The sequence below is a fragment of the Bos javanicus genome, chromosome 10 (assembly GCF_032452875.1).
Source record: "Bos javanicus breed banteng chromosome 10, ARS-OSU_banteng_1.0, whole genome shotgun sequence".
Taxonomy (NCBI): domain Eukaryota; kingdom Metazoa; phylum Chordata; class Mammalia; order Artiodactyla; family Bovidae; genus Bos; species Bos javanicus.
This window is the reverse complement of record NC_083877.1, coordinates 71,175,065-71,202,121: the sequence shown is the minus strand read 5'-3', so window position 1 is coordinate 71,202,121 and position 27,057 is coordinate 71,175,065. Positions and strand designations below refer to the sequence as shown.

General features: G+C 41.9%; 2 protein-coding genes and 1 non-coding gene across 5 annotated transcripts in view; 1 reads left to right on the top strand and 2 right to left on the bottom strand.

Annotated features, from left to right (window-relative positions):
• Nucleotides 1–27,057, top strand: part of CCDC175 (coiled-coil domain containing 175) — a 236,972-nt gene that overhangs the window by 169,624 nt on the left and 40,291 nt on the right. The window lies entirely within an intron of this gene.
• LOC133256277 (U6 spliceosomal RNA) lies at nt 9,727–9,831 on the bottom strand. Its single transcript, XR_009739153.1, has one exon. It is a non-coding gene; the product is annotated as a U6 spliceosomal RNA (small nuclear RNA).
• The window catches only part of DAAM1 (dishevelled associated activator of morphogenesis 1), a 182,409-nt gene continuing 171,226 nt past the window's right edge, over nt 15,875–27,057 (bottom strand). For 2 of the 3 annotated variants that reach the window (XM_061429032.1, XM_061429033.1), the window contains exons 22-25: nt 25,597–25,657; nt 22,637–22,768; nt 19,968–20,138; nt 15,875–18,585 (exon numbers count right to left, since the gene is read on the bottom strand). In XM_061429032.1, the coding sequence (XP_061285016.1) occupies nt 18,376–18,585; nt 19,968–20,138; nt 22,637–22,768; nt 25,597–25,657 (574 nt within the window). In that variant the 3' untranslated portion in view covers nt 15,875–18,375. Of the gene's footprint in view, nt 18,586–19,967; nt 20,139–22,636; nt 22,769–25,596; nt 25,658–27,057 lie in introns of those variants that run through there. The other variant, XR_009738759.1, reaches the window with a different exon arrangement.

Below are 27,057 nucleotides of genomic sequence, written 5' to 3'. Positions count from 1 at the left end.
GATGGAGCTGGGCTGGCATCCAGACCATTTAGGACCAAAGATACTGTTGTGAGAACTGCTGCATTTATTCTAGGTGAGATAGCTAGGCAGGGCTTCAGCAGACTGCAGCGATTTTACATACACCTTGAAAACATCACTTTATCTATTGTGTTGGGAATAGATTATGGGGGGAAAAGGCTGAAACAGAGAGACTAGTTAGGAGGCCATTGCCATAGTCCAGAGGAGAGATGACAGTGCTTTGTTGCTGGTGAGGGTGGGTAACAGTGGAAATTGTAAGAACTGATTGAATCCATTAGGCACACCAACAAGCTGCTGGAAGGCATGTGATATGGTACAACCCCTCTGAGGGGAATTTAACGATCTTTAATAAAATGACCTGGGTGTTTACTCTTCAACCTAGTGATCCCATTTCTAGGAATTTATACTGGAAATAAACCTCCAACAATAATTAATAGAGAAGCACAAGGTTATTTATTGCAATGATATGTATATAACTGGAAAATTTTGGATTTTGGTTGAATAAACTATGTTTAATCAGGGGCTTCCCGGGTGGTGCTAAAGAATCAACCTGCCAAGGCAGGAGACATAGGAGATGCGGGTTTGATCCCTGGCTCAGGAAGATCCCCTGGAGGAGGGCATGGCAACCCACTCCAGTATTCTTGCTTGAAGAATCCCATGGATAGAGGAGTCTGGAAGGGTACAGTTCATACAGTCGCTGAGTTGGACATGACTAAAGCAACTTAATACACACACACACACACACACACACACACACACACATTCAGTACACACAATGGAATACAATGCAGCTGCGAACATTAATGAAGTTGAAGATCTGCGTGAATCAATATGGAGTAATTTCCAGCAGATTTTAAGTGTACAAGGCTCACTGCAAAAGAGCATACTACCTTTTGTGCAAAAAAGAAGGAAAAATAAGCGAACACTTACATTTATCATTATAAAAGAAAATGTTCAAGTTGAGTACCTACAGCTTTGTTGTTGTTGTTGTTCAGTCGCTCAGTCATGTCCGACAGTTGCAGCCCCAGGACTGCAACATTCCTCCATCTCCTGGAGTTTGCTCAGACTCATGTCCATTGAGTCACTGATGTCATCCGGTTCATTCTCTTCTCCTCCTGCCTTCAGTCTTTCCCAGCATGAGGGTCTTTTCCAATGAGTCGGCTCTTTACATTAGATGGCCAAAGTACTGGAATTTCAGTTTTAGCATCAGTCCTTCTGATCAGTATTCTGGGTTGATTTCCTTTAGGATTGACTGGTTTGATCTCCTTTGCAGTCCAGTGACTCTCAACAGTCTTCTCCAGCACCACAGTTCAAAAGCTTCAATTTGGTGCTCAGCCTTCTTTATAGTCCAACTCTCCTGTCCGTACATGACTACTAGAAAAACCATAGCTTTGACTAGACGGACCTTTGTCAGCAAAGTGATGTCTCTGCTTTTTATTATGCTGTCTAGGTTTGTCATAGCTTTTCTTCCAAGGAGCAAGCATCTTTTAATTTCATGGCTGCAGTCACTGTCTGCAGTGATTTTTGTAACCCCCCAAAATAAAGTGTCTCACTGTTTCCATTGTTTCCCCATGTATTTGTCACGAAGTGATGGGACTGGATGGCATGATCTTAGTTTTTTGAATGTTGAATTTTAAGCCAGCTTCTTTTTCACTCTCCTCTTTCACTTTCATCAAGAGGCTCTTTAATTCCTCTGTGCTTTCTGCCATTATGGTGGTATCATCTGCATATCTGAGGTTATTGATACTTCTCCCAAAACACTTGATTCCCACTTGTGCTTCATCCAGCCCTATGTTTTGTATGATGTACTCTGCATATAAATTAAATAAGCAGGGTGACAGCATACAGCCTCGATGTACATATTACCCAATTTTGAAACCAGTCTTCTGTTCCATGTCTGATTCTAACTGCTGCTTCTTGACTTGCATAGAGGTTTCTCAGGAGGCAGGTAAGGTGGTCTGGTATTCCCATCTCTTTTAGAATTTTCTACAGTTTGTTGTGATCCACACAATCAAAGGCTTTACCATACTCAATAAAGCAGAAATTTTTCTGGAACTCTCTTGTTTTTTTGATGATCCAATGGATGTTGGCAATTTGCTCTCTGGCTCCTCCCTTTTCTAAATCCAGCTTGTATATCTAGAAGTTCTCCTTTCACATCCTGCTGAAACCTAACTTGAAGGATCATGAGCATTACCTTGCTAGCATGTGAAAAACTGCAGTTGTGCAGTAGTGTGAATATTACCCTTCTTTGGGGTTGGAATGAAAACTGACCTTTTCTAGTCCTGTGGCTACTGCTGACTTTTCCAAATTTGCTGGCATATTGAGGGCAGCACTTTAACAGATTCATCTTTTAGGATTTGAAATAACTCAGCTGGAATTCCATGATCTCCACTAGCTTTGTTTATAGTAATGCTTCCTAACACCCACTTGACTTCACAGTCCGGGATGTCTTGCTCTAGGTGAGTGACCACACCATCGTGGTTATCTGGGTCATTAAGATCTTTTTTGTATAGTTCTGTGTATTCTTGCCACCTCTTCTTAATCTCTTCTGCTTCTGTTAAATCCTTAGCATTTCCGACCTTTATTGTGCCCATCTTTGAATGAAATGTTGCCTTGGTTTCTCTGATTTTCTTGAAGAGATCTCTAGTCTTTCCCATTCTATTGTTTCCCTCTATTTCTTTGCATTGATCACTGAGGAAGGCTTTCTTACCTCTCCTTGCTATTCTTTGGAACTCTGCATTCAGATGGGTATATCTTTCCTTTTCTCCTGTGCCTTTCACTTCTCTTCTTTTCTCAGCTATCTGTAAGGCTTCCTCAGACAACCATTTTGCCTTGTTGCATTTCTTTTTCTTGGGGTTGGTTTTGGTCACTGCTTCCTACAATGTTATGAACTTCCATCCATAGTTGTTCAGGTACTCTTTTAGATCTAATCTCTAATCCATTTGTCACTTCCACTGTATAATCATAAGGGATTTGATTCAGGTCATACTTGAATGGCCTAGTAGTTTTCCCTACTTTCTTCAATTTAAGTCTGAATTTGGCAATAAGGAGCTGATGATCTGAGCCACAGTCAGCTCCTGGTCTTGTTTTTGCTGACTGTATAGAGCTTCTCCATCTTCGGCTGCAAAGAATATAATCAATCTGATTTCGGTGTTGACCATCTGGTGATGTCCATGTGTAGAATCATCTCTTATGTTATTGGAAGAGGGTGTTTCCTATGACCAGTGCATTCTCTTGGCAAATCTCTATTTGCCTTTGCCCTGCTTCGGTTTGTACTCTAAGGCCAGACTTGCCTGTTACTCCAGGTGTCTTTGACTTCCTACTTTTGCATTCCAGTCCCCTATGATGAAAAGTGAAAAGTGAAAATGAAGTCGCTCAGTTGTGTCTGACTCTTTGCGACCCCATGGAGTGTAGCCTACCAGGCTCCTCCCACCATGGATTCTGCAGCCAAGAATACTGGAGTGGGTCACCATTTTCTTCTCCAGGATCTTCCCGACCCAGGGATCGAACCCGTGTCTCCCCCATTGCAGGCAGATGCTTTAACCTCTGAGCCACCAAGGACATCTTTTTTTGGGTTTTAGTTCTAGAAGGTCTTGTAGGTCTTAGAACCATTCAGCTTCTTTGGCATTAGTGGTTTGGACATGCACTTGGATTACTGTGATGCTGAATCATTTCCTTTGTCAGTGAATCAAGATCACCCTGTCGTTTTTGAGATTGCACCCAAGTACTGCATTTCAGACTCTTTTGTAGACTGTGAGAATTATTCCATTTCTTTTAAGAGATTCTTTCCCACAATAGTAGATATAATGGCCATCTGAACTAAGTTCATCCATTCCTATTCATTTTAGTTCACTGATTCCTAAAATGTCGTCCACTCTTGCTGTCTCCTGTTTGACCACATCCCATTTATCTTTAATCATGGATCAAACATTCCAGGTTCCTATGCAATATTGTTCTTTATAGCATTGGACTTTACTTTCACTACCAGACACATCCACAACCAGACATCATTTCCACTGAGTGTTAGAGTTGAGTACCTACAACTTCAGAGTTGAGTGAAAGGGACACAGGAGAGTCTATGTATATCTTTTTCATAGAGTTTTGACTTTGAAAGTATGTTAGTTGACTGCATATGGACGCTTGGGGCTGGTGCACTGGGACAACCCAGAGGGATGGTATGGGGAGGGAGGAGGGAGGAGGGTTCAGGATGGGGAACACATGTATACCTGTGGCAGATTCATTTCGATATTTGGCAAAACTAATACAATATTGTAAAGTTTAAAAAAAAAACAAAACAAAACATAAAAGTAGTAAGATTAAGAAGGGGACAAAACCTAACCAAAACTGAAAGAAAATGGAAACAAATAAAACTAGTATATTTCATGGAGAAGGAAATGGCAACCCACTCCAGTGTTCTTGCCTGGAGAATCCCAAGGACAGTGGAGCCTGGTGGGCTTCCATCCATAGGATCGCACAGAGTTGGACATGACTGAAGCGACTTAGCAGCAGCAGCAGCAGCAGCAGCAGGAGTGTATTTCAAAACATTACTATAACCTGGTGGCTCACATGGTAAAGAATCTGCCTGCGATGCAGAGAACAGATTCAATTCCTGGGTCAGGAAGATCACCTGGAGGAGGGAAGGCTACAGTCCATGGAGTTGCAAAGAGTTGGACAGGACTGAGTGACTAACATGTAACACTTACAAAAGGGGGAGGAAAAAAGAGCCAATCCAAGTAATTTTATGCACACATTTTTCGATTATCTTTCTCAGTCGGGAAGAGAGCGGAATGTGGGGAGGGGAAGTAGAAGAGAAAAGTATATACAAATTCTGTGCTCTTTAGTAGATTAGTTTTCAGTAGTGTTGTGTAAGAAGCGATTCAGAAGCTCTTTTATATTCAATATAGGAGTGAGCAAATGAGTAAATGTATTGATATGGTTAGGACTTGGAGTTCTCACCCTGGAAGGAGAGACATACAGATACAGAAGAGGAGACAAGGAGGACCCTGTGGGATAGAGTAATTTGAGGAATTGGTGTGAGTTATCATTTCTAAAACATCTTATGGGTATATTTATTTTGGTGCACATGTATATTTCTGTGCTTCTCTGGTGGCTCAGACAGTGAAGCATCTGCCTGCAATACAGGAGTCCTGGGTTCAATCCCTGGGTTGGGAAGATCCCCTGGAGGAGAGTATGGCAGCCCACTCCAGTATTCTTGCCTGGAGAATCCCCATGGACAGAGGAGCCTGGCAGGCTACAGTCCATGGGGTCGCACAGAGTCCGACATGACTGAGCGACTAAGTGTAGCACAGATTTCTGTGTATGTGTGTTATATGGAAATATACATGTATATGTTTCCTCACTATGTGGAAAGGGTCAAGAAGCAAAATAAATCTTGATCTCTAATAATATGCCCACTGAAAGGCATCAGAAGTCCTTGGAGAAATGTCTTACTCCAAGGCTGAGGCAGGGTAGGTACAAGATAAACCTGGAGACTTTGATTTTGTTAGAAAATCACAATGTTTTTTAAAAATATGATATGTTACAAGGACACAGGAGCAAGCTTGAGAGGGTTCTTTCTGGTCAAATCTAGAACAATCTGAGCATAAAAAAATTACTGAGAAAACAAGACTTTATGAGCCCATATTAATCATAGATAATTAACAGTGGAAGAGGTAGGTGGGATCTTGCTTACAGTAGAACATTGAGACCAACTGGTAAATGCAGAGAGAATGTTGGAACTGAACTATATCATTACTTTGTAATTATTATAAAGATTGTTTCAGCCAAAAACCACTGATGGATGCTAAACCTATGGGGATATTTTGGTGAGGAGCAGCAATGGCACCCCACTCCAGTACTCTTGCCTGGAGAATCCCAGGGACGGGGGAGCCTGGAAGGCTGCAGTCCATGGGGTCGCTGAGGGTCGGACATGACTGAGCGACTTCACTTTCACTTTTCACTTTCATGCATTGGAGAAGGAAATGGCAACCTACTCCAGTGTTCTTGCCTGGAGAATCCCAGGGACGGGGGAGCCTGGTGGGCTGCTGTCCATTGGATTGCACAGAGTCGGACACGACTGAAGCGACTTAGCAGCAGCAGCAGCAGACTGCTTATTAATTTCGAACAAGAACAAAACCCTGTAATTAACTACACAGAGAAGAAATTGGGTGACACCTTGACTGGGTGATCAGAACTTATGTCACCTATGAGGGACGGACAAAAGTGTTTTGAGATGTGATTTCTTGATACCACGTGTGATGTGTTCCAGCTGAGAATATATGACCTAATTCTCAAAAAAAGTGAAAACCATGAAAGAAGTAGGTGGAAGGGGGAGGTGGTACTTGTTTTCCTTGGCTTATGGCCCCCTTCCATCTTCAAAGGCAAAAGTCACACTACCTCTGCTCCTGTTCTCACACCTTCTCTGATCCTCCTGCATCTTTCTTATAAGGACCCTTATAAGATTACACTGGGCCCACCTAGATGATGCAGGGCAGACTTCCTATCTCAGGATCCGTAATCACATCGCCACAGACCTCTTTGCCATGTAAGGTAACATATTACATATTCACAGGTTCTGGGGACTAAACAGGGTCATCTTTGTGGTGGCCATTCTCCATCCACAGGACTAGTGTTAAAATATGTCAATGTCATGAAAGACAAAGGCTGATAAGAGGCTAAAGAGATATGACAACTAAATGCAGTATCTGAATCTTGGACTAGATCCTTTCTGGAGGGGTGACATGATGCAAAGGGCATTCATTCTTATGTCAGCTGACATAATTGGAACATGGATGGTTGATCAGACACACATATCAGTATAAATTTATAAAGCTGATAAATGTGAAATAATTTATGAATGTAGCCCTGTTCTTAGGAAATGCATACTGCAGTATTCAGGAATTAAGGGCCATGATACATGCAATTGGGATTTCCTTGGTGACTCAGACCGTAAAGAATCTGTTTGTAATGCAGGGGAGCTGGGTTCGATCCCTGGGTTGGGAAGATCCCCTGGAGGAGGGCATGGTAACCCACTCTAATATTCTTGCCTGGAGAATCCCTGTGGACAGAGGAGCCTGGCAGGCTACAGTCCATGGGGTTGCAAAGACTCTAAGCACAGCACACATACGTGCAATTTACCCTCAAATCATTCAGGGAAAAAAAAAATACATGTGCACACATACATACAAAACAAGAGAACAAATGAAGCAAATGGGGTGAGATGTTAATAGTAAGTGAATCTAGGAAAAGGGGATAGGATGATCTTCATGATATTTTAATTTTTGCAGTTTTTTTTAAGTTTGAAATTATTTCCAAAATAAAGTTTAAAAAAAATCATTTATCAAACCTGCCACTTAATCCTAAACTGCTGGCTCCATCCCTAATGGGATGGATGGCCATTTTCTAGAGATTTGAATGCCTCTAAGGATGGGTGCACTCAGTGTCTTATGAGGCAGCTTGTCCAGTTGCTATTAGTTTAAGGAGTTGGGAGCGTCTCTACAGGTTAGGGTGGCTCAGTGGTAAAGAACCTGCCTGCCAACTCAAGAGCCTCAGGAGACGCTGGTTCGATCCCTGGGTCCAGAAGATCCCCTGAAGGAGGACATGTCAACCCACTCATGTGTTCTTGCCTGGAGAATCCTATGGACAGAGGAGCCTGGTCTACAGTCCGTGGGGTCACAAAGTTGTACATGACTGAGCGACTTAGGTTAGGAGAAGTGAAATCAGTGTGCAGGTGATTTTCACCCATGGTTGCAGCCCTGCCTTCTAGGGAAATAGAGACTAAATCTCTCTCTTCAAATGTGTGAGGCCCACTGCCGTGTCTTCTTCATAATTTGTGAGCTAAAAGGTTCTTGTCAGTGGATGCCTCTGAGAGTTTTGAAGCCTCCTCACTGGGAAGTATTTTGGTTGCCTCTAAAATGCAGCGTCCACTCAAACAGCGCCATCCAGCTGTGGCCACCCTGTGACGAGAGCAGGAGGCCCATCCAGTGAGTTAGATTTGTTCCTTCCTCCTCTTCCAACTTCATTCTGCCCAGGTCACTGAAATCTGTACAGGGAAAAGCCGTGTCAGGGGCATGCATTGATTTTATGACTAAATCAATGCATGCGGTTTCAGTGCAGCTCCCATGGGGCTCTGAGGATCCGCGTTACCACGGTTGCCTGGAAAACAAAAGGAAACCCAGGAATGAGCCGCTCTGCTCCTGAAACGTAATCTGCTCTAAGCAACTGTGTGACTGTCGGACAATGCCATCAGGACAGTGTGTTTAATGCTAGTCAGTGGGCTGCAGTGACGCCCTGGCACCCAGAGACCTCTGAGGCAGAACCATGACACCCTTTGATGGAAAGCTGTAGAACTGCTCTGCCCAGCTCCCAAAAAGGGAAGTGAAGGTACTATGGAAGTCTGCGAGGGTCCCAGTTCATGTACACCAGAAACAGACAACTCAAGAATGAACAGGTTCCAGTGTGCTGCATAGAAATCAGGACAAGGAAGCTTGGGAACAGTCATCTGTGGGGAGGATTTTAATGCTTTGATTTTCATGGGGATATTTCCAGGAGTGGTCAGGGTCACCTGCACCGCATGCTCGTGAGGGCAAGTCTATGCCAGTTGCCCTGGAAGCATCATTTCTCCAGATTGCGTGGTAGAGACTCCTTCCCCTTTGCATTAATCCTTCAGCAGCACCCCAGTGAAACAGGGCCGGCCTGACCTCTCCTAGCAGTGCCGCTAGCCAACTCGGAAGGCCAAGCTCTTGGTGTGAACTCACCAGCCATAAAAATGTCAGGTCACTAAACAGCTGGTGCATTTCAGGGTCAAATATCTCACATTCAAGGCGATAGGACAGGACTGTTTTTCTGCAAAAGGCTTTTAAGACAATTCCAAATAATGAGGTCTTTATGATGGTGGAGTAACTAATGAGGGAAGGAAGAGAGCGGGAGGGAGGGAGCGAGGGGGAAAGGCAGGCCCTTCCTGTGTGCCTTCCAGTGACAGTCAACCTGCAGAAACTCTCAGTCTGGAAATCCTAAAAGTTGATCATCCGAACTGCCCAATGTGACTAGCTCACTAGTGACCAACCCTGCCTTTGTTTCTGCCTCCTCTCCTCCAGGGCCACCCCCCAGATAAAGTAAAGAGCTGAGACATGGACAGCAAGGTCCTATTGGTCCAAGAGTTAATCCTGAGCTTTTAGAGGCTGGACTGAAGTCTCAAAGGGTGTTTTTTTTTTTTTTTTTTAATATGCTCAGATGTGAATAAACTGGGAAGTCAAAGGACATCCTTAGTTAACAGAGTTTTAGTCGAGTGGGTGTGTGTGAGAAAGGAGGGCAGCCTCAGCAGGCTTGGTAGGGAAGTGTCTGGCCAGGCGTACACGAGCTTTTCTCTTTTAAGTTAATTTTTATTGGAGTATAGCTGCTTTACAATATTGTTAGTTTCAGCTCTACAGCAAAATGAGTCAGCCATACATATCCATAAATCCCCTCCCTTTTGGACTTCTTTTCTATTCCGGTCACCACAGAGCACTGAGAAGCGTTCCCTGTGCTATACAGCAGGTTCTCGTTAATTACCTCTTTTATACATATTGATGTATATGTATCAGTCTCAAATCTCTCAGCTCATCCCACCACCCTCCCCTTTTCCCTCTTGGTATCCATGTTTGTTCTCTACATCTGTGTCTGTATTTCTGCTTTGCAAATAAGATCATCTATACCATTTTATCAGATTCCAAAATTATGAACCGCTTCATGAATTTTTGTTATCATCCTTTCACAGGTCCATGATAATCTTCTCTTTATCATTCCTATTTTAGTATATGCACTGCTGAAGGGAGCAGGACTTTTCTCTCTTTAAGCATCTGGTAGACACCTCCTTCTCCCTGCTACCCTGTCTTCCTGAGTCATTGCTTGGCACCACAATCACCTCCTGTCTTGGCATTCGTCCTATCCCTGAGTCAGGGTGGCCCCTCAATCTCACTTGACTTAGGAAAGTATTTTTACATTGGAAGTGAGATGGGAGGATGGGGGTAAGGATGCTAAGAGATGCTCACCATTGATGGGGGGATTGCAGCTTCCTTTGCCACAGGAATGTCCACACATGACCATAAAGGGTGTAAATTAAGTGGGAGATGGTAAGATCAATACACAACTATTACCTTTATTCTTCCTCCCAATGAAAGAAACCACAGGCAGAGAAGCAGAGAGAACACATGCTTTATATAAATGGCACGGGAAATTTTTTTTTCCCCATAAAAAACACAGACATACCCAGGTTTGATTAAAATAACGATCTCCATTGTCAGAACCCCTTAGTGTACAATCTCGTGTTCATGCTGTTTGTTTGATACCATGGAAACACACAGCTGATTGCAGTAGACAAAAGCATGTCAGGGAAGAGGCCAAAGGTTAGATCTGATGTTTTCCCTACAAGATGAATAAAAAGTAATTGCTCTTTGCTATGGAAAACATACCATTTCTGTCCTTTATTGTGCTCATCTTTGCATGAAATGTTCCCTTGGTATCTCTAATTTTCTTGAAGAGATCTCTAGTCTTTCCCATTCTGTTGTTTTCCTCTATTTCTTTGCATTGATCACTGAGGAAGGCTTTCTTAACTCTTCTTGCTATTCTTTGGAACTCTGCATTCAGATGTTTATATCTTTCCTTTTCTCTGCTTTTTGCTTCTCTTCTTTTCACAGCTATTTGTAAGGCCTCCCCAGACAGCCATTTTGCTTTTTTGCATTTCTTTTCCATGGGGATGGTCTTGATCCCTGTCTCCTGTACAATGTCACAAACCTCCGTCCATGTTCATCAGGCACTCTATCTATCAGATCTAGTCCCTTAAATCTATTTCTCACTTCCACTGTATAATCATAAGGGATTTGATTTAGGTCATACCTGAATGGTCTAGTGGTTTTCCCTACTTTCTTCAATTTAAGTCTGAATTTTGCAATAAGGAGTTCATGATCTGAGCCATAGTCAGCTCCTGGTCTTGTTTTTGCTGACTGTATAGAGCTTCTCCATCTTTGGCTGCAAAGAATATAATCAGTCTGATTTCGGTGTTGACCATCTGGTGATGTCCATGTGTAGAGTCTTCTCTTGTGTTGTTGGAAGAGGGTGTTTGCTATGACCAGTGTGTTCTCTTGGCAAACCTCTATTAGCCTTTACCCTGCTTCATTCCGTATTCCAAGGCCAAATTTGCCTGTTACCCCAGGTGTTTCTTGACTTCCTATTTTTGCATTCCAGTCCGCTATAATTAAAAGGACATCTTTTTTGGGTGTTAGTTCTAAAAGGTCTTGTAGGTCTTCATAGAACCATTCAACTTCAGCTTCTTCAGCATTACTGGTTGGGGCATAGACTTGGATTTCTGTGATATTGAATGGTTTGCCTTGGAAACGAACAGAGATCATTCTGTCATTTTTGAGATTGCATCCAAGTTCTGCATTTCGGACTCTTTTGTTGACCATGATGGCCACTCCATTTCTTCTAAGGAATTCCTTCCCACAGTAGTAGATATAATGGTCATCTGAGTTAAATTCACCCATTCCAGTCCATTTTAGTTCGCTAATTCCTAGAATGTTGCCATTCACTCTTGCCATCTCCTGTTTGACCACTTCCAATTTGCCTTGATTCATGGACCTAACATTCCAGGTTCCTATGCAATGTTGCTCTTTACAGCATCGGACCTTGCCTCTATCACCAGTCACATCCACAACTGGGTATTGTTTTTGCTTTGGCTCCATCCCTTCATTCTTTCTGGAGTTATTTCTCCACTGATCTCCAGTAGCATATTGGGCACCTACTGAGCTGGGGAGTTCATCCTTCAGGGTCCTATCATTTTGCCTTTTCATACTGTTCATGGGGTTCTCAAGGCAAGAATACTGAAGTGGTTTGCTATTCCCTTCTCCAGTGGACCACATTCTGTCAAACCTCTCCACCACGACCCGCCCGTCTTCAGTGGCCCCACATGGCATGGCTTGGTTTCATTGAGTTAGACAAGGCTGTGGTCCGTGTGATCAGATTGACTATTTTCTGTGATTATGGTTTCATTGTGTCTGCCCTCTGATGCCCTCTTGCAACACCTACCATCTTACTTGGGTTTCTCTTACCTTGGACATGGGGTATCTCTTCATGGCTGCTCCAGCAAAGTACAGCCACTGCTCCTTACCTTGGACGAGGGGTATCTCCTCACAGCTGCCCCTCCTGACCTTGAACGTGGAGTAGCTCCTCTCGGCCCTCCTAGGCCCACGTAGCCACTGCTCCTTGGACGTGGGGTTGCTCCTCTCGGCCTCTACCCCTGACCTCGGGCGTGGGGTAGCTCCTCTCGGCCACTGCCCCTGACCTTGGGTGTGGGGTAGCTCCTCTTGGCCGCCACCCCTGACCTTGGAGGTGATAATTAGAGATACCAAGGGAACATTTCATGCAAAGATGGGCTCGATAAAGGACAGAAATGGTATGGACCTAACAGAAGCAGAAGATATTAAGAGGAGGTGGCAAGAATATACAGCACTGTACAAAAAAGATCTTCACAACCAAGATCATCACGATGGTGTGGTCACTCACCTAGAGCCAGACATCCTGGAATGCGAAGTCAAGTGGGCCTTAGGAAGCATCACTATGAATAAAGCTAGTGGAGGTGATGGAATTCCAGTTGAACTAGGATTTGATCCTAAAAGATGATGCTGTGAAAGTGCCACACTCAATATGCCAGTAAATTTGGAAAACTCAGCAGTGGCCACAGGACTGGAAAAGGTCAGTTTTCATTCCAATCCCAAAGAAAGGCAATGCCAAATAATGCTCAGACTACCGCACAATTGCACTCATCTCACATGCTAGTAAAGTCATGCTCAAAATTCTCCAAGCCAGGGGTCAGCAATATGTGAACCATGAACTTCCAGATGTTCAAGCTGGTTTTAGAAAAGGCAGAGGTACCAGATATCAAATTGCCAACATTTTTTGGATCATTGAAAAAGCAAGAGAGTTCCAGAAAAACATCTATTTCTGCTTTATTGACTATGCCAAAGCCTTTGACTGTGTGGATCACAATAAACTGTGGAAAATTCTGAAAGAGATGGGAATACCAGACCATCTGACCGGCCTCTTGAGAAACCTATATGCAGGTCAGGAAGCAATAGTTAGAACTGGACATGGAACAACAGACTGGTTCCAAATAGGAAAAGGAGTATGTCAAGGCTGTATATTGTCACCCTGCTTATTTAACTTATATGCAGAGTACATCATGAGAAACCCTGGGTTGGAAGAAGCACAAGCTGGAGTCAAGATTGCCAGGAGAAATATCAATAACCTCAGATATACAGATGACACCACCCTTATGGCAGAAAGTGAAGAGGAGCTAAAAAGCCTCTTGATGAAAGTGAAAGAGGAGAGTGAAAAAGTTGGCTTAAAGCTCAACATTCAGAAAACGAAGATCATGGCATCTGGTCCCATCACTTCATGGGAAATAGATGGGGAAACAGTGGAAACAGTGGCAGACTTTATTTTTTTGGGCTCCAAAATCACCGCAGATGGTGACTGCAGCCGTGAAATTAAAAGACGCTTACTCCTTGGAAGCAAAGTTATGACCAACCTAGATAGCATATTCAAAAGCAGAGACATACTTTGCCAACAAAGGTCTGTCTAGTCAAGGCTATAGTGTTTCCAGTGGTCGTGTATGGATGTGAGAGTTGGACTGTGAAGAAAGCTGAGTGCCGAAGAATTGATGCTTTTGAACTGTGGTGTTGGAGAAGACTCTAGAGAGTCCCTTGGACTGCAAGGAGATCCAACCAGTCAATTCTAAAGGAAATCAGTCCTGGGTGTTCACTGGAAGGACTGGTGCTAAAGCTGAAACTCCAGTACTTTGGCCACCTCATGCGAAGAGTTGACTCATTGGAAAAGACCCTGATGCTGGGAGGGATTGGGGGCAGGAGGAGAAGGGGACGACAGAGGATGAGATGGCTGGATGGCATCACTGACTCGATGGACATGAGTTTGAGTGAATTCCGGGAGTTGGTGATGGACAGGGAGGCCTGGCGTGCTGCAATTCATGGGGTCACAGAGTCGGGCACGACTGAGCAACTGAACTGAACTGAACTGATGGAAAACATGAAACTCCTTTTACATTTCCTTCCTTCCGGGATTCCAAGCTTTCTCCAAGATAAAGAATTTATAGATGTTAAGCCATTTCTTTATTATGAACTCAAAAGGCTTTAGACTTCAGTAGAGTTCCCAGTAACAGAGGGCACAGGGATATAGAGACATAAACCTATATATATAGTCCTAATGGAGAAAATGAGCACTGAACTCAGTATAATGGTTCATGAATGACCCTGATGCAAGAACCCTTTCAGTCTCTCCATACATAGTCCCATGGTTCCTGAAGTTCGTGCTTATGGAACCAAATGGTATCAAGTAGCTGTTAAACCTTGGGAGGACTTAACTTAGGTTTTCCATATAATAGGAAACAGGTGGTGGTTGCTATTTTTTTTTAAAAGTCACAGAAAATTCCCTTTCAGAACTTAATCTATTAAATAATTGTGTCCAAACTAGTCTTCCCTGGTGGCTCAGATGGTAAAGCATCTGCCTGCAATGCAGGAGATCCGGGTTCAATCCTTGGGTTGGGAAGATCTCCTGGAGAAGGAAATGGCACCCCACTACAGTACTCTTGCCTGGAGAATCCCACGGACGGAGGAGCCTGGTAGGCTACAGTCCATGGGGGTCGCAAAGAGTCGGATACGACTGAGCGACTTCACTTTCAAACTAGTTTATTAAAGATTATCCATGTTAAGTTATAGAAAAAGGGCAGAATCCTGGAAGGTTTGAATAGCTTCATCTGCTGACAGAAGCACATTTTCCCTAGGGATGATTTTCTGAGGAAAACTGAAGACATACAAGTAGGCATAATGATCTCAAAGTTTTAGGCTTTCCCCTGTTTCTATCAATACCCCAGGGCAGCTGAGGGGCTAGGTGGTTCCGTATGTAGCGCCACACTCAAATGTGTAAAGAGGAAATGGTATATTCCACTGTAGGGAGGAATATAACATTTCCCTACCATGGAGAAGGATCTCTCTCATCTGAATGCCAGTGCAAAAGAACAAAAACCGTTTGGATATTATGCAGTATCCAGGAGCTAAATAAAAAGTAATTATAAGAATATCATGAGTCCATTCCCAAGATCAGAAGTGCTTGGATTCTCAAGCAACCACTACTAGGATCCTTTGTTTTCAGCTTGATTTTACATTGGGTAGAGGACAGCCAGGAAGCCAAAGTGACATGGGGCCAAGAGAGAGTGCCAGTTTTCAGAGGATACAATGCACATTCCTTCTTCTGTACAGGTGACTCTTCCCATATTGACCAATATGATAAATTAATTTTAAAGGAAATGCTTCAAAATGAAAAAGATTGATTCTAGAGATTAGAGATTCTTTTGTATACCTCCAGTTGAATAATTTTACCAGTAGTTCAGACGGTAAAGCGTCTGCCTGCAATGCAGGAGACCCGGGTTCGATCCCTGGGAGGGGAAGATTCTCTGGAGAAGGAAATGGCAACCCACTCCAGTACTCTTGCCTGGAAAATCCCACGGACAGAGGAGCATGGTGGGCTACAGTCCATGGGGTTGCAGAGTCGGACACGACTGAGCGACTTCACTTTCACTATGAAACTATTTAACTCATACAGAGTTACACAAAAAGGTTAATTTCAGAAAGAGGTAGTATCTGGTGGTCTGTGGATGTGTTGAATGCTGCCACAGCAGAAAACTATACTTTTCAAGGCCCAGTATGAACAAGTTTGTATTATTCCTAATTAACCAACTTGCAATATTTAAATTTAATGGTGCAAATTGCAAAGAAGTTTGTTTTAAAAACTCAAAGCATATACATACACGTAATGAATTCATTTCTTTATTGCATATTGCTATTTAAAAAAAAATGTACAGTCTCATAACACATACAACATTTTTTTCTTGGTACTATAACAACAGTCTTGCACCTAAAGACTAAGTGGTTCCAACTACTAAACTAATAAGATACAAGACATATAATTAAGTTTACAAATTATAATGCTTTGTCTTTTTGGCATTAATTTAAAAAAACAAACAAAAACTTTTGAAATACACACCCAAGAGAGAAAAAGTGGCTACTTACACCAGCACCAATCTAAAAAGTAGGTGTTTTTTTTCTTTTTTTCCAACAATGGCACATGGAATGACCTGCACACAGCTTTCGGGGAAAGAAACGAAAAACGGAAATGGCAAAGCAGGCCGACCAGGATGGCCGTATCAAAACGAGGATGATTACAAAGGGCGAGAGGAACATGCTGCACAAACTTGCTCCTTTATGTGACTCCCTCCACTTGCCCATTCCTTAAACTGTAAAACAAAGCCATTTTCAAAAGGCAGTCCCAAACTCAAGCCAGATCAAATTTCTCCTGCTCTAAATAGAAAAGAATATACATAGAGGCACTTTAGTTAAGGAATAGACAAACCCCACTAGCGTACCCCACTTCTCCTCACCTCCAAGCTTTTTTGAGCGAAGTCTCAGTCTGCATCTTCGACACAGTATACATGCAGACTTTGACACCTAGGAGCCGGGGGAGCGCGACGTCTGCGATTTATTTGTGACTGTTTTATTTGCTAGTCATTTACTTCTGTGTAATATGTAGAAAGTCGCTAAGTTTGCAATGAGGGGGAAGAACGTAAAACCACGGCTCTTGCCAACTCTTGGAGCACGATTTCACAGCTTTGACGAAGTGCAGAGACCTTGCCCTCTGCACTAAGCATTATAGTTTATACAAATTATTTTAAATAGCACGATTCCTATACAGCACACACACTGGTATTCTGTTTGCCCCTTAACTGTCCCCGTTACAGCTTAAGCTCCCTGGGGGCAGGGGCTCTGTCTTGCTTACCACTGTAGCCCTACAATGCCTGGCACATAGTAGGTGTTTCAATAAATATTCGTTAATTGACTGAAACTCAATTTAGTGCGTAATGTTCTAGTGCAATAGGACAAACTACTCTCCACAGGAAACCCAACCACAACAGGATTGATGGAAAGAAAATAGGGAACTTTAGCCCCCCTCCCCTACTACAAATAAATAAAGCAAAGCAAAAAAAAAAAAAAGTAACAGTCCTCTGTATATATCATATAATTTAAGGATATTAAGAGTTGGTAGGTTAATGGTAAGCATCTATATTTTATTTTCTAATGTTCATTGTTTTTATTCATTTCTCCCTGAGAGCTTTATCTTTTGGACTGAAATTTTACAGGTAGTGTTACTGACACACAATTTAAAATGACAACATATAAACAGCAAACCACTTCAAACATACTTAGAGATAAACAGATCTTGGCATCTCTGGTGGTGGTGGTGACATTTTGTGCATTCACTAAGTGTTCTTCAGTTCAGAAACATATTTACAGAAGATGCAGCTTGTCCTACAGAACAGAAAATACCAAAAAAAAAAAAAAAAGCACCCCATAAATTTTTTAAAAAATTGTTTTTATCCTTTCAGAGAATTCTTTCTTTTAGGTCTTGGGTGGGAAATTTGAAAGTTTATAGTTCTATACTGTTAGGAAAACAAGCACATTATGGTAATTTTGTTCTTTAACAAGAGCATGGATTGCATTTAGATAAATAATGTTCTTTCCAAAAGCAATGTAAAGAAATCATCATGAGTGCTTGGCAGGTAACTCGATGAAATTAGGGAGGGAAACTGATGTCCAGGTTTTAAACATAGAAAAGAACTCTGATTGACATTCTACAAAATTCAGATTGTGTGCAAGATGTTCTCCATAAACATTTACAGACTGCATCCCCACACCAACGTCAGAAATTCTAAGCTGGTCCTGTCAATTACTGATGCAATGCACCAGCATCATACTTGTCAACTATCAAAAACCATTTGAAATCTATATTTTTCCAACACCAGTTTCACCAATGAAAATAATTTCAAAGTATATCAAGCTTGGAAACCATAAAATATTTCTCAAGCTATATTTATTTATTTTTTGTTTTTCTTTTTACTCTAGGGAATGTCTCCATATCTCTTTCAGGAGACAGTATTGTGCTTCTGAACAGTCATGGTGTTCGGGGAAAGAAGATGAGCCACACTCAATATGAATGCATACACAAAGGGGTTCTGAGCACATACATAGACATAGATTGTTTTTTCTTTTTTAACCAAACATAGGTCTCCAGACAACACTCAGACTTCTATATACATTTCTTAATATATACACACACATACATACACACACGTTCACACATTCACTCACAGATGAAAGGAGAAATTGCCACTGTTTGGATTGCAAGGCAGTGTAATGAAAAGTTCTAGTCACTTCAAAGGGCTGCTAATGAGCTTTCTAAAAAAGAATTCAAGGGAAATTAGAAGTTAAGTTTTGTGACGGGTCTCTCCCGGCTGCTGTCCGTCATCTGGTTGGTGATGCGCTTGCGATTCCGTTTCAGTTTGGAAAGGTCTTTGTCAAACACTTCTCCTGAGCGTAAAGCGGAAACCAGGTCATCAAACTCTCCGCCTTCTTCACTGTTCTCTTTTGCTTTCCTCATTTTCCGTTCCCTTTCACGTTGTTCTTTGAGCTGCAAAATGGAAAGCAACCGCTTAGAGAAGTGTCGGGACAATACTGCATTTTGTATTCGGTGGAGAGGAACACTGTGGATGGCAGTGCCGTGACGCCATGTCTGTCAATAGCTGCCGATCCCTTGGCTGTCACAAGCGGGTGACTGGGATGTGAGGGGGCTCGTTGTAGAAACAAGGAGCAATGAAAAAAATGACCACCATTTTGTAATTAGACTCTCACTGTTTAGAATCTGGGTAAACCTCATGATATTCTAATTAAAAATACTGGTTTCTTTGATGGTATAGACAGATGAAAGCAAATGCTCATCAGGCCACATTCTTGACATCAAAGGCTTATTTAGCCTCTCTCTACCATGGATGCCTAGAACCCACTATGTAAGAGTTACAATTATTAAGATCCAAATAATATGCATACATTATATAAAATGTATATATTCAGATAAAAAGGGAAAAGTAATCCTTAATTCTACCAAGAAATAACCATTATGAACCTTCTGGGGTATATCTCACCACTATCAACACTTACTTTACACAAAAATATTTCATGTGGAAACCATTCTGTAAGCTTTCTCACATGAGAAAGACATGACGTTTGAGGACTGCATAAATAGTCCATTATGTAGCTATTACATCATTTAGATTACTTTGCCAACAAAGGTCTGTTTAGTCAAAGCTTTGGTTTTTCCAGTAGTCATGTATGGATGTGAGAGTTGGACTATAAAGAAAGCTGAGTGCTGAAGAATTGGTGCTTTTGAACTGTGGTGTTGGATCAGACTCTTGACGGTAAGGAGACTGGACTGTAAGGAGATCCAACCAGTCCATCTTAAAGGAAATCAGTCCTGAATATTCACTGGAAGGTGGGAGGAGAAGGGGACAACAGAGGATGAGATGGTTGGATAGCATCACTGACTCAATGGACATGAGTTTGAGTAAACTCTGTAAGTTGGTGATGGACAGGGAGGCCTGGTGTGCTGCAGTCCATGGGGTCACAAAGAGTCAGACACGACTGAGTGAGTGAACCATACTGGACGGAACATCATTGAGAACCAGTGCCCAGTTGGTAAACGTTTAGGCTGTCCCAGGTTAGGGCTTTATTATAAAGAGTGCTGTTCTCTTTGTGGAAATGTAGAATTGTTTCTTTAGAAAGACTCTAAGAGGTGGAACTCCAGATCAAAGGATGTGAATATATTTTTTTAGGCTTTGCATATACACTGCCACATTGCTGAAGAGAAACTTTCTACTCACTAAACTCCCAGTAGCGTTCTAGAGGGGGCTTTGATGCCCTCCTCCTTGCCAGCACATTGGAGTGCTTCCTAAAAACCAAGCGGATGCAGTGGAGAACTTCCGGGAAGTGGGGCTGGCCCGTCACCTGCCCTCTTACCTGAGCCTCCATGCGAGCTCGGCGCTCCTCCTCCTCCTTCTTCTTTCTCATGTTTTCATTCTCTTGTTTGGCTTCTGACACAGCCTGAAGAAACTGATCAAAAATGCCAAAGAACTCATCCGGTTGTATTTTTCCAGCTTCTTCCCCAAAGTGTTTCACTGCTTTAGTAAACTGGGAAAAAGAAGGTTTTAAGAAGTTCAGTGTTTCAAGAGAACGCCATGATCACATAAATATCAATCTCTCTTAAGGGGCTGAAGCTCCAATTGAGTCAAATATAACTCACTGGATTTACCTTTGGCTGCTAAACATATCTAATCATTTCTAAAGGAAAAAATTTAATACTCCAGCATCTTGGGAAACCATTTATTCTTGTCCACCTCATTTCAGCTTAACATCTATGATTACATCCTATGACTTCTTGTTAACTAAACAGTAGTAAAAAACAAGAAAGCAGAATACCAGAGGACAGAGTGCTCAGGATATAAAACTAATAGCAAACTCAGCAGGGGTAAGGAAACTTACCCCTTTAACTTTTCTTTGAAGTAGTTTAATATTTATTGATGCCATATGGTTAATATCAAAATCAGCTGCTTTTCCTAATCGTAAATAATGCTGGTATTACTCTGTTTCCTGGGCCTCAATTAGAAAACAATCACCGATTACGGAATCATTGAGGCAACCCAAAATTCAGGACTGAGAATACAATTTCATTCCAAAACCTTTGTTTTAGTGCCCTCTTCAAGGCAAATCTTTTAGAAACAGCTAAAATGCAAAATATTAAGGGATAATTTTTAAAAATTAAATTAAAAAATATATACAGTAACGAAACAGCACAGCCAGTCTTTAACATTTCCATTTTTAGCTCTTTTGGCGGTTATCTTCATAATTCAAGATAGTATGCTTTCAAGTGTCTTAGCGTTATCTTGGCCATCCAAATATTGTTCGGTGCCAGTCAACTTGTTTTTAAGAACTATACCTCCTTCTGTGAGGATCTCATGCTATTAAGCCTAAGCTGCAAAGGATGGTGTTTCTAGTTTCAAGGTCAAATGAATTCTCACTCCTTATGCCTTATCAACTACTAAAAAATTGCCAGCTCTTTCATTTTCTTCATAGTTAGAAACTCTTAGGTTGGGGAGGACTGCATAAATACTTCACGGTCTAATTGCTTTTATTTTTCTTGCATTGCTTGCCTTTAATATATTAAGTTTCTGTGATGCTTTGGCAATACTACCTACATAAAGGAAATATTTTCAACATTTCTTAAGTAAAACAATTTTCAATTATACATATATTTCATATCTTTAAATTTATAATAATATTCACTTTTCACTGAGGCATCCTCGATCTTTTACTTATTTGGAGCTATTGTATTAGAAACTAAGCTCTTTAGGGAAAAATACAACATTCTTCACACACCACACACAGTGCTTTAGCTTGCTCCATGATTTTTACAAGCTAATTTCTAAAAGTTCTGGTATGAACAAAACAGCAGTAGATAGCCTACAATTGCGTTTCAAAAGCATTCAAGTTCCTGCACTTCAAGCCATCCTGAATGATCTTTTTATCTAGGAATTCTAGTGATGATGAAGTCATGTATATTTTGGTCTTGGAAATCTGAAGAAAACTCGTCCCAGACTAAAGTTCCCACACTAAAATTTTTAAAAAAGTAGGGTGTGTATAAATAAAAAATTAACTATTCACTGGATTCTTAGGAAAATGTCTGAGCCCTTGAAATAGGTACTGTACTGTCTGGTTTGGGGTGGGGGCCATCACAGTGGAGGCTGCTAACACCAGGTCACTGGTTTCAGTCAGGGGTATCAGGTAACAGCAGTCATTCAAACATATATCTGGTCTTATGTTTATTATTTAATAACGTTGGAGGTGGGGTTTCATGCTGAAAGGAGCCAGTGTGTCTTAACACAATCTGCTTCTGAACTCCAACCAGTGTGCGTGTGCACTTCCATACAAAATCATCCATATCTACAACTGAAAAATGAGGTTCATTACTCAAGTTTCAAGGGGAAGAGTCACGTTTCAAGCAAAGAGTGTTGTCACAGCTGAAAAATGGGCACTGTGGACGAACTCAATAGGGTGGGTGGGTAGCTGCTTGCTGTCATTTATTAACAAGAAGAGGATGAGAGAACGTGCACGGGAATATGAATGTGTGTGAATTCTGGAAAAGGAAATAACTAGAGAGAGACTGTGAGATGGGGTAGTGGGATTTTAAGGTGTTGGGTATTTGTCAATGAAAACTTTTCCTTTATAGGAAAACAAGATTTTGTAAATAGCAAAATTCATTTTAAAAGTCCTATTTATACCTTTTGTGACGAGGCTGTGAATTAAAGTGCCTATCATTTAGTAAGTTCTTCTAGAGATTTAAAGAGGGAACACCCTGTTCTCCTGTCTCTTATCTGCTCTTGTAAGGAGAGCATCTTACACGTTTCTGAAGCACAAGGCTTCGGCCCAATAATAACCAAGAAAAAGCTGTCACAGTATTCACTGGTTTAACACCGTTCAGATACTCCAAGGTCTGACTAATCTAAAGAGATGCAGGCCAGTTAGAAAGTGTGTGTTTCAACTGATCACAGTCCTAGAAATGAAAGAGTAATTGTAATACCTGAGAGTACCAGCCCTGTCGAGCAATACTCAGTGCGCAAGGGAAAACTTACCAAGTCTTTGGCTTCTGCTAGAAGATCTTCAACGTCAGAGAAGCTGAAGCTGGCTACAGTGATGAACTGGCTGACAACAGACACAAACTTATCTCCTGGCTGTGAGGGCTGAGACTTCTGATATTCCAGCTCCTTAAACACAGGGAATGGATAATGTCAACGCAGGCTTCAGATGCAGACGCACCTGGTTTCATTTCCCTTATGCCTCAAATTTAATAAAAGTCAGAACGGCAAACACATCAAAACTACTGCAGAAACATCTTAATGATAGTTCATGTCCTGCTCTGCTTCTGCCCACCCTGCCAGAGTCATGCCCATGTGTGTAAACACATTTGCAAAATGCAATTTAACCGGTCATCCGAGTACTTTATTGGTGTGGTTTTTGTATACTGGCTTTAGAATGTAAGCAGATTAACATTTGGATAAAATTCATAGAAGTTAAATAATGGAGAGCAAGTTGGATTAAAAGGGTTTGTGACTGAAAGCAAGAGAATTTGTAGATATTCTGTGCTCAGAACTCTGGTGTCTTGATTTTTTCCCCTTTTTTCTGTATCTGCCGAGTCTACTTATTTCATAAGCTGTGATATCTAGGTCAGTAGAATTTCAGCTGTAGCGTTTGGCACTGTAATGCCATTTTTCTTCTCATCCATACCATTCGGGTTTTGTGAACAGTCAGGTAGAGGTGTTAGTGTCGTGTTAATTAGCCATCCTCTCCATTACCATGGTGATGAACACAGCTTATTCAAATTTCATTTCAATAATAACTTAAACCATTTCCAGATGCATTCTCCTATTTCATTCCACAAAACCTCTATGAGTGTTCAATTATTATGCCAATTGTATTGACACATAAATTGAGGTTCAGAGGCATTCTTTGCTCAAAGTCAAGTAGCTGATAAGTGATACAGCCAAAATTTGAACTCAACCTCTAACTCCAGGGTCTCAGTAACAACTTCTCTGTGTATCTATTGACTTATTCTGGATCTCTATTTTCTTCCATACCTGCTATGGCAGAGAGTCTAACAAGCAGGAGAGTAGAGGTCACAAGCTAGGGGTTGATTCAGCTCAACCACTGACTTGGTTTTTATCCATGGCAAGTAGCCTGGGCCTTAGTTTCTTCACTCATAAAAGGAGGGCAATATACATATTACCAGGGGAATCAAGTGAAATAAAAGTGGAAACTTTTATGGAACTTGCTCTGATTAAAAGAAATTGCCACAATTCTAGTCCTTGGGTTGGTAAGGGAGTTATATATGTGAGGTGCAGAGATGTGAAAACAATTTTAACGTGTTTCATGAATGTATAATTTCATGAGAATTCCACCTTTGATATCTTTCCAACAGTATGACTGACTTGTGCAAAGCACAGTTGGGACACATGAATATTTGCACAGGTTAAAGTCTGCCCCCCAATATTTCCTCCCTCTTAACATTTAAGCTGCCGGGGGTAGAGAGAAGCTGCTGTAGGCCGTTTCCTATGAAGAGTGTGTTACAGTGTACATGACCCAGGGGCTAGAGAGATTTCAGCAAAATGACCTTTAATAAATCCCTCAAACACACAACTTCCTTGGGACCCCTGTCTTATGCCTTGTTCTGAACTAGCTCAGATGCAGGGCTCAGAGCATCCATTATCAGACTTTAGGGCTGTCATAGCTGCCATGCTAGTCTCAAGAAAGCTTTCCACTGGGAGGAAATACAGCAGAATGAAGGCTATAAACAAGCTTTGTCCCAAACCGCCCTTACCCTGTTTGGCCTGTGAAAGCCGAGGACCATGTGCCACGCTCCTTTATAGTCTCCCAGCCACAGGGCTGGGAAAACAGTGCACTCAGTTCATCTCCTGCACTTTTTAAACAGTGGCCTACCCACCACGTCTTTCTTCTTCCTCCCCCCAAAAAAGGGAAAAAGAGAAAACCTCACATGCTCCTTAATTTATTAAAAACAGAAAAGATTAGCATCGTGACTTTAATTTGTATTAGAGCTTCTTAATGATGCCAACTACTTTCTATGGCAGTTTTACAAGCAGGAGGAGGGTCCTTTTGGTGTTACCCATAAGTTGATCTGTGGGGCACCTTCCCGAGCTGCCTGTAAACCAGCCTCCTGCACCAAGGGCCAGGCCAGAGCCCTGTCTGCTCTTGGGAGCGAGGCTTCCACCCTAATCTGTCTCCATCTTGGTGACAGCCCCCGTGTGGTACCCACGGGGCACCGCGCCCTCAAATCAGGGTTAAGGCCACTGGCTCCTCTTCCTCCAGCACTCTGATCTGCTTTCCTTCCATGGAGCCTGGGCTTAGGTCATCTCGTAGACTTGGGCGGCTTCCCTCCTCTGTACCTAAGCTCACTCTCCCTCCTTCTAAGCCGCAGCTTGAAGTTCATCTCATCTAGAAGAGATACTTCCTCTCACACACGCCAGCTATTCCCTAAGGCCCAGGCTAACCTAAATCACCACCTTCCTTTGAAAGGCACCTTTGTCATCACTTTACAGGAGGTAAACTGGACTGACTGCTCCTGGCCACTGTAACACGTGGAGGGCAAGCATTCTGAGCCATCGTGATCTCCTCGCCTTAAGAATGGACTGTACCCTCAAAGTGTTCAATGCATTCTCCCCAAAGGGTCAATGCAAAGACGACAGAGAAGTTCCACTGCTCTACTGACAGTGAACATTTATCAAGAGAACAGGAGCACTGAGCAGACCTTGAAGAGTCTCTAGCCCAATCCACTGTCACAAGTCCTACGTCACAGGTAGCAAAGTGGTAGAACTCTGGGTCCAGTGTCCCAGCTCCCGTGATGCCCGCTGCTGTGTCGCCAGGCTAAACACAGTCTGCCTTTGCTTCTCTGTTTTTGCATTTTATTTTTAATAGTAAATGTTTCTCCCGAGCATACCAGCATGCCAAGGCAACTGGCAACTCCTCCGCTGGACACCAGTAATGACAAGACTGGGAATTAGAACAAGAAACAGAGACTCACCATCTCTACTGCTTTCAGGCCACTTCTCAACGTGCTTATTTCTTTGTCCAGCTCAGTCATGCTGTTGTAAATGGCAGCATTTTAGTAACTAACATGGGACTTATACTTGTGAATTAAATGTACAATGAGTTTAAATATTTCATTCTTGGTCATCCACACTATTTTAAGTGTTTAAAATTTTTAAATTAAAATTCATTTTAAATGCTTAAAATTCTCTTCAGCATTCAGATCTCACAGAAAGACAGCAACATTTTAAACTTATATGCATTATGTTTCTTGTTTTCCATAGCCAGCAGGTATGAGAGGGAGAGATATATATAGGTATATTGGATAAAAAGAACAGAATAGAAATATGACGTTTTAATCTCACAAAAATCTCACTTAAGCAAATTATGGTATGTAGAGATAAATTTCTTGCCACGTGTGACTTCCTTTGGACAAGGGGAAGAAAGAGCTGAGGCACAGGCATGTGTGAGCTGTGCTCATCATTACTGTATTGCTTTTCAAGAAAACTCTGATAGTCTGAGGGCTTCCCATGTGGCTCAGCTGGTAAAGAATCTGCCTGCAATGCAGGAGACCCCAGTTAGATTCCTGGGTTGGGAAGATCCCCTGGAGAAGGGAAAGGCTACCCAGTCCAGTATTCTGGCCTGGAGAATTCCATGGACTATATAGTCCTTGGGGTCGCAAAGAGTCAGACATCACTGAGTGACTTTCACTTTCACTGATAGTATGAATACTACAAGGTGATAGCCTACATTTCAATCAAAAATGATTTTTCTTAGTTTTCATTTTTGTTGTTTTTTTTTAAAACGAAGTTTCCTAGATTTTTCTCATAATGCTTTTTATTTGATGGCTTTAAACATTAGAGATTATAACCATTCTCACAGAGAATTCACATGTAAACAAATTCGCCAATACTTCATTTACCTTCACATTTTAATTGCATGCCTTACATCATGGTACATTTCTCCCAAACTCTACAGAGGAAAAAAATTAGGCTGCTCATCAGATTTTTCAAAATGACTGCAAAAAGATGCAGTTTAAAGTATTTTTTTTAAGGGGGGAGAGGAGCTGGGTGCAATAGAAGAGCAGCAAGGAAAAGTGCATGCCCCTCACGAGGTCTCTGAAAAGTGGTGTGAAGTTTATGGGGAAAACCTGGCGTCTTTCCACTTTATTTGTATTCCTTCATTTGCATAAAGACTGCTTTCCATTAAAAGGCTGCTTGGTTTCTGGGAGTGTATGCACCTGGGAAAATTGATACCAGCAACGCCCTGACCTGCAGCACTTCTGTTTGCTTAACGACAAATCCTCATATTCTCATTTAACTAAGGGTGCTCCCACCTGTATTTTAAGAGAACCACCCCTTCCAACTAGTGAAACCACATTTCTTCCCTGTATCTTCGTAACTCAGAAAATTAGGTTTTGCAGAAGTTAAAAACTGTATCCAGGAGTATCCAAAAC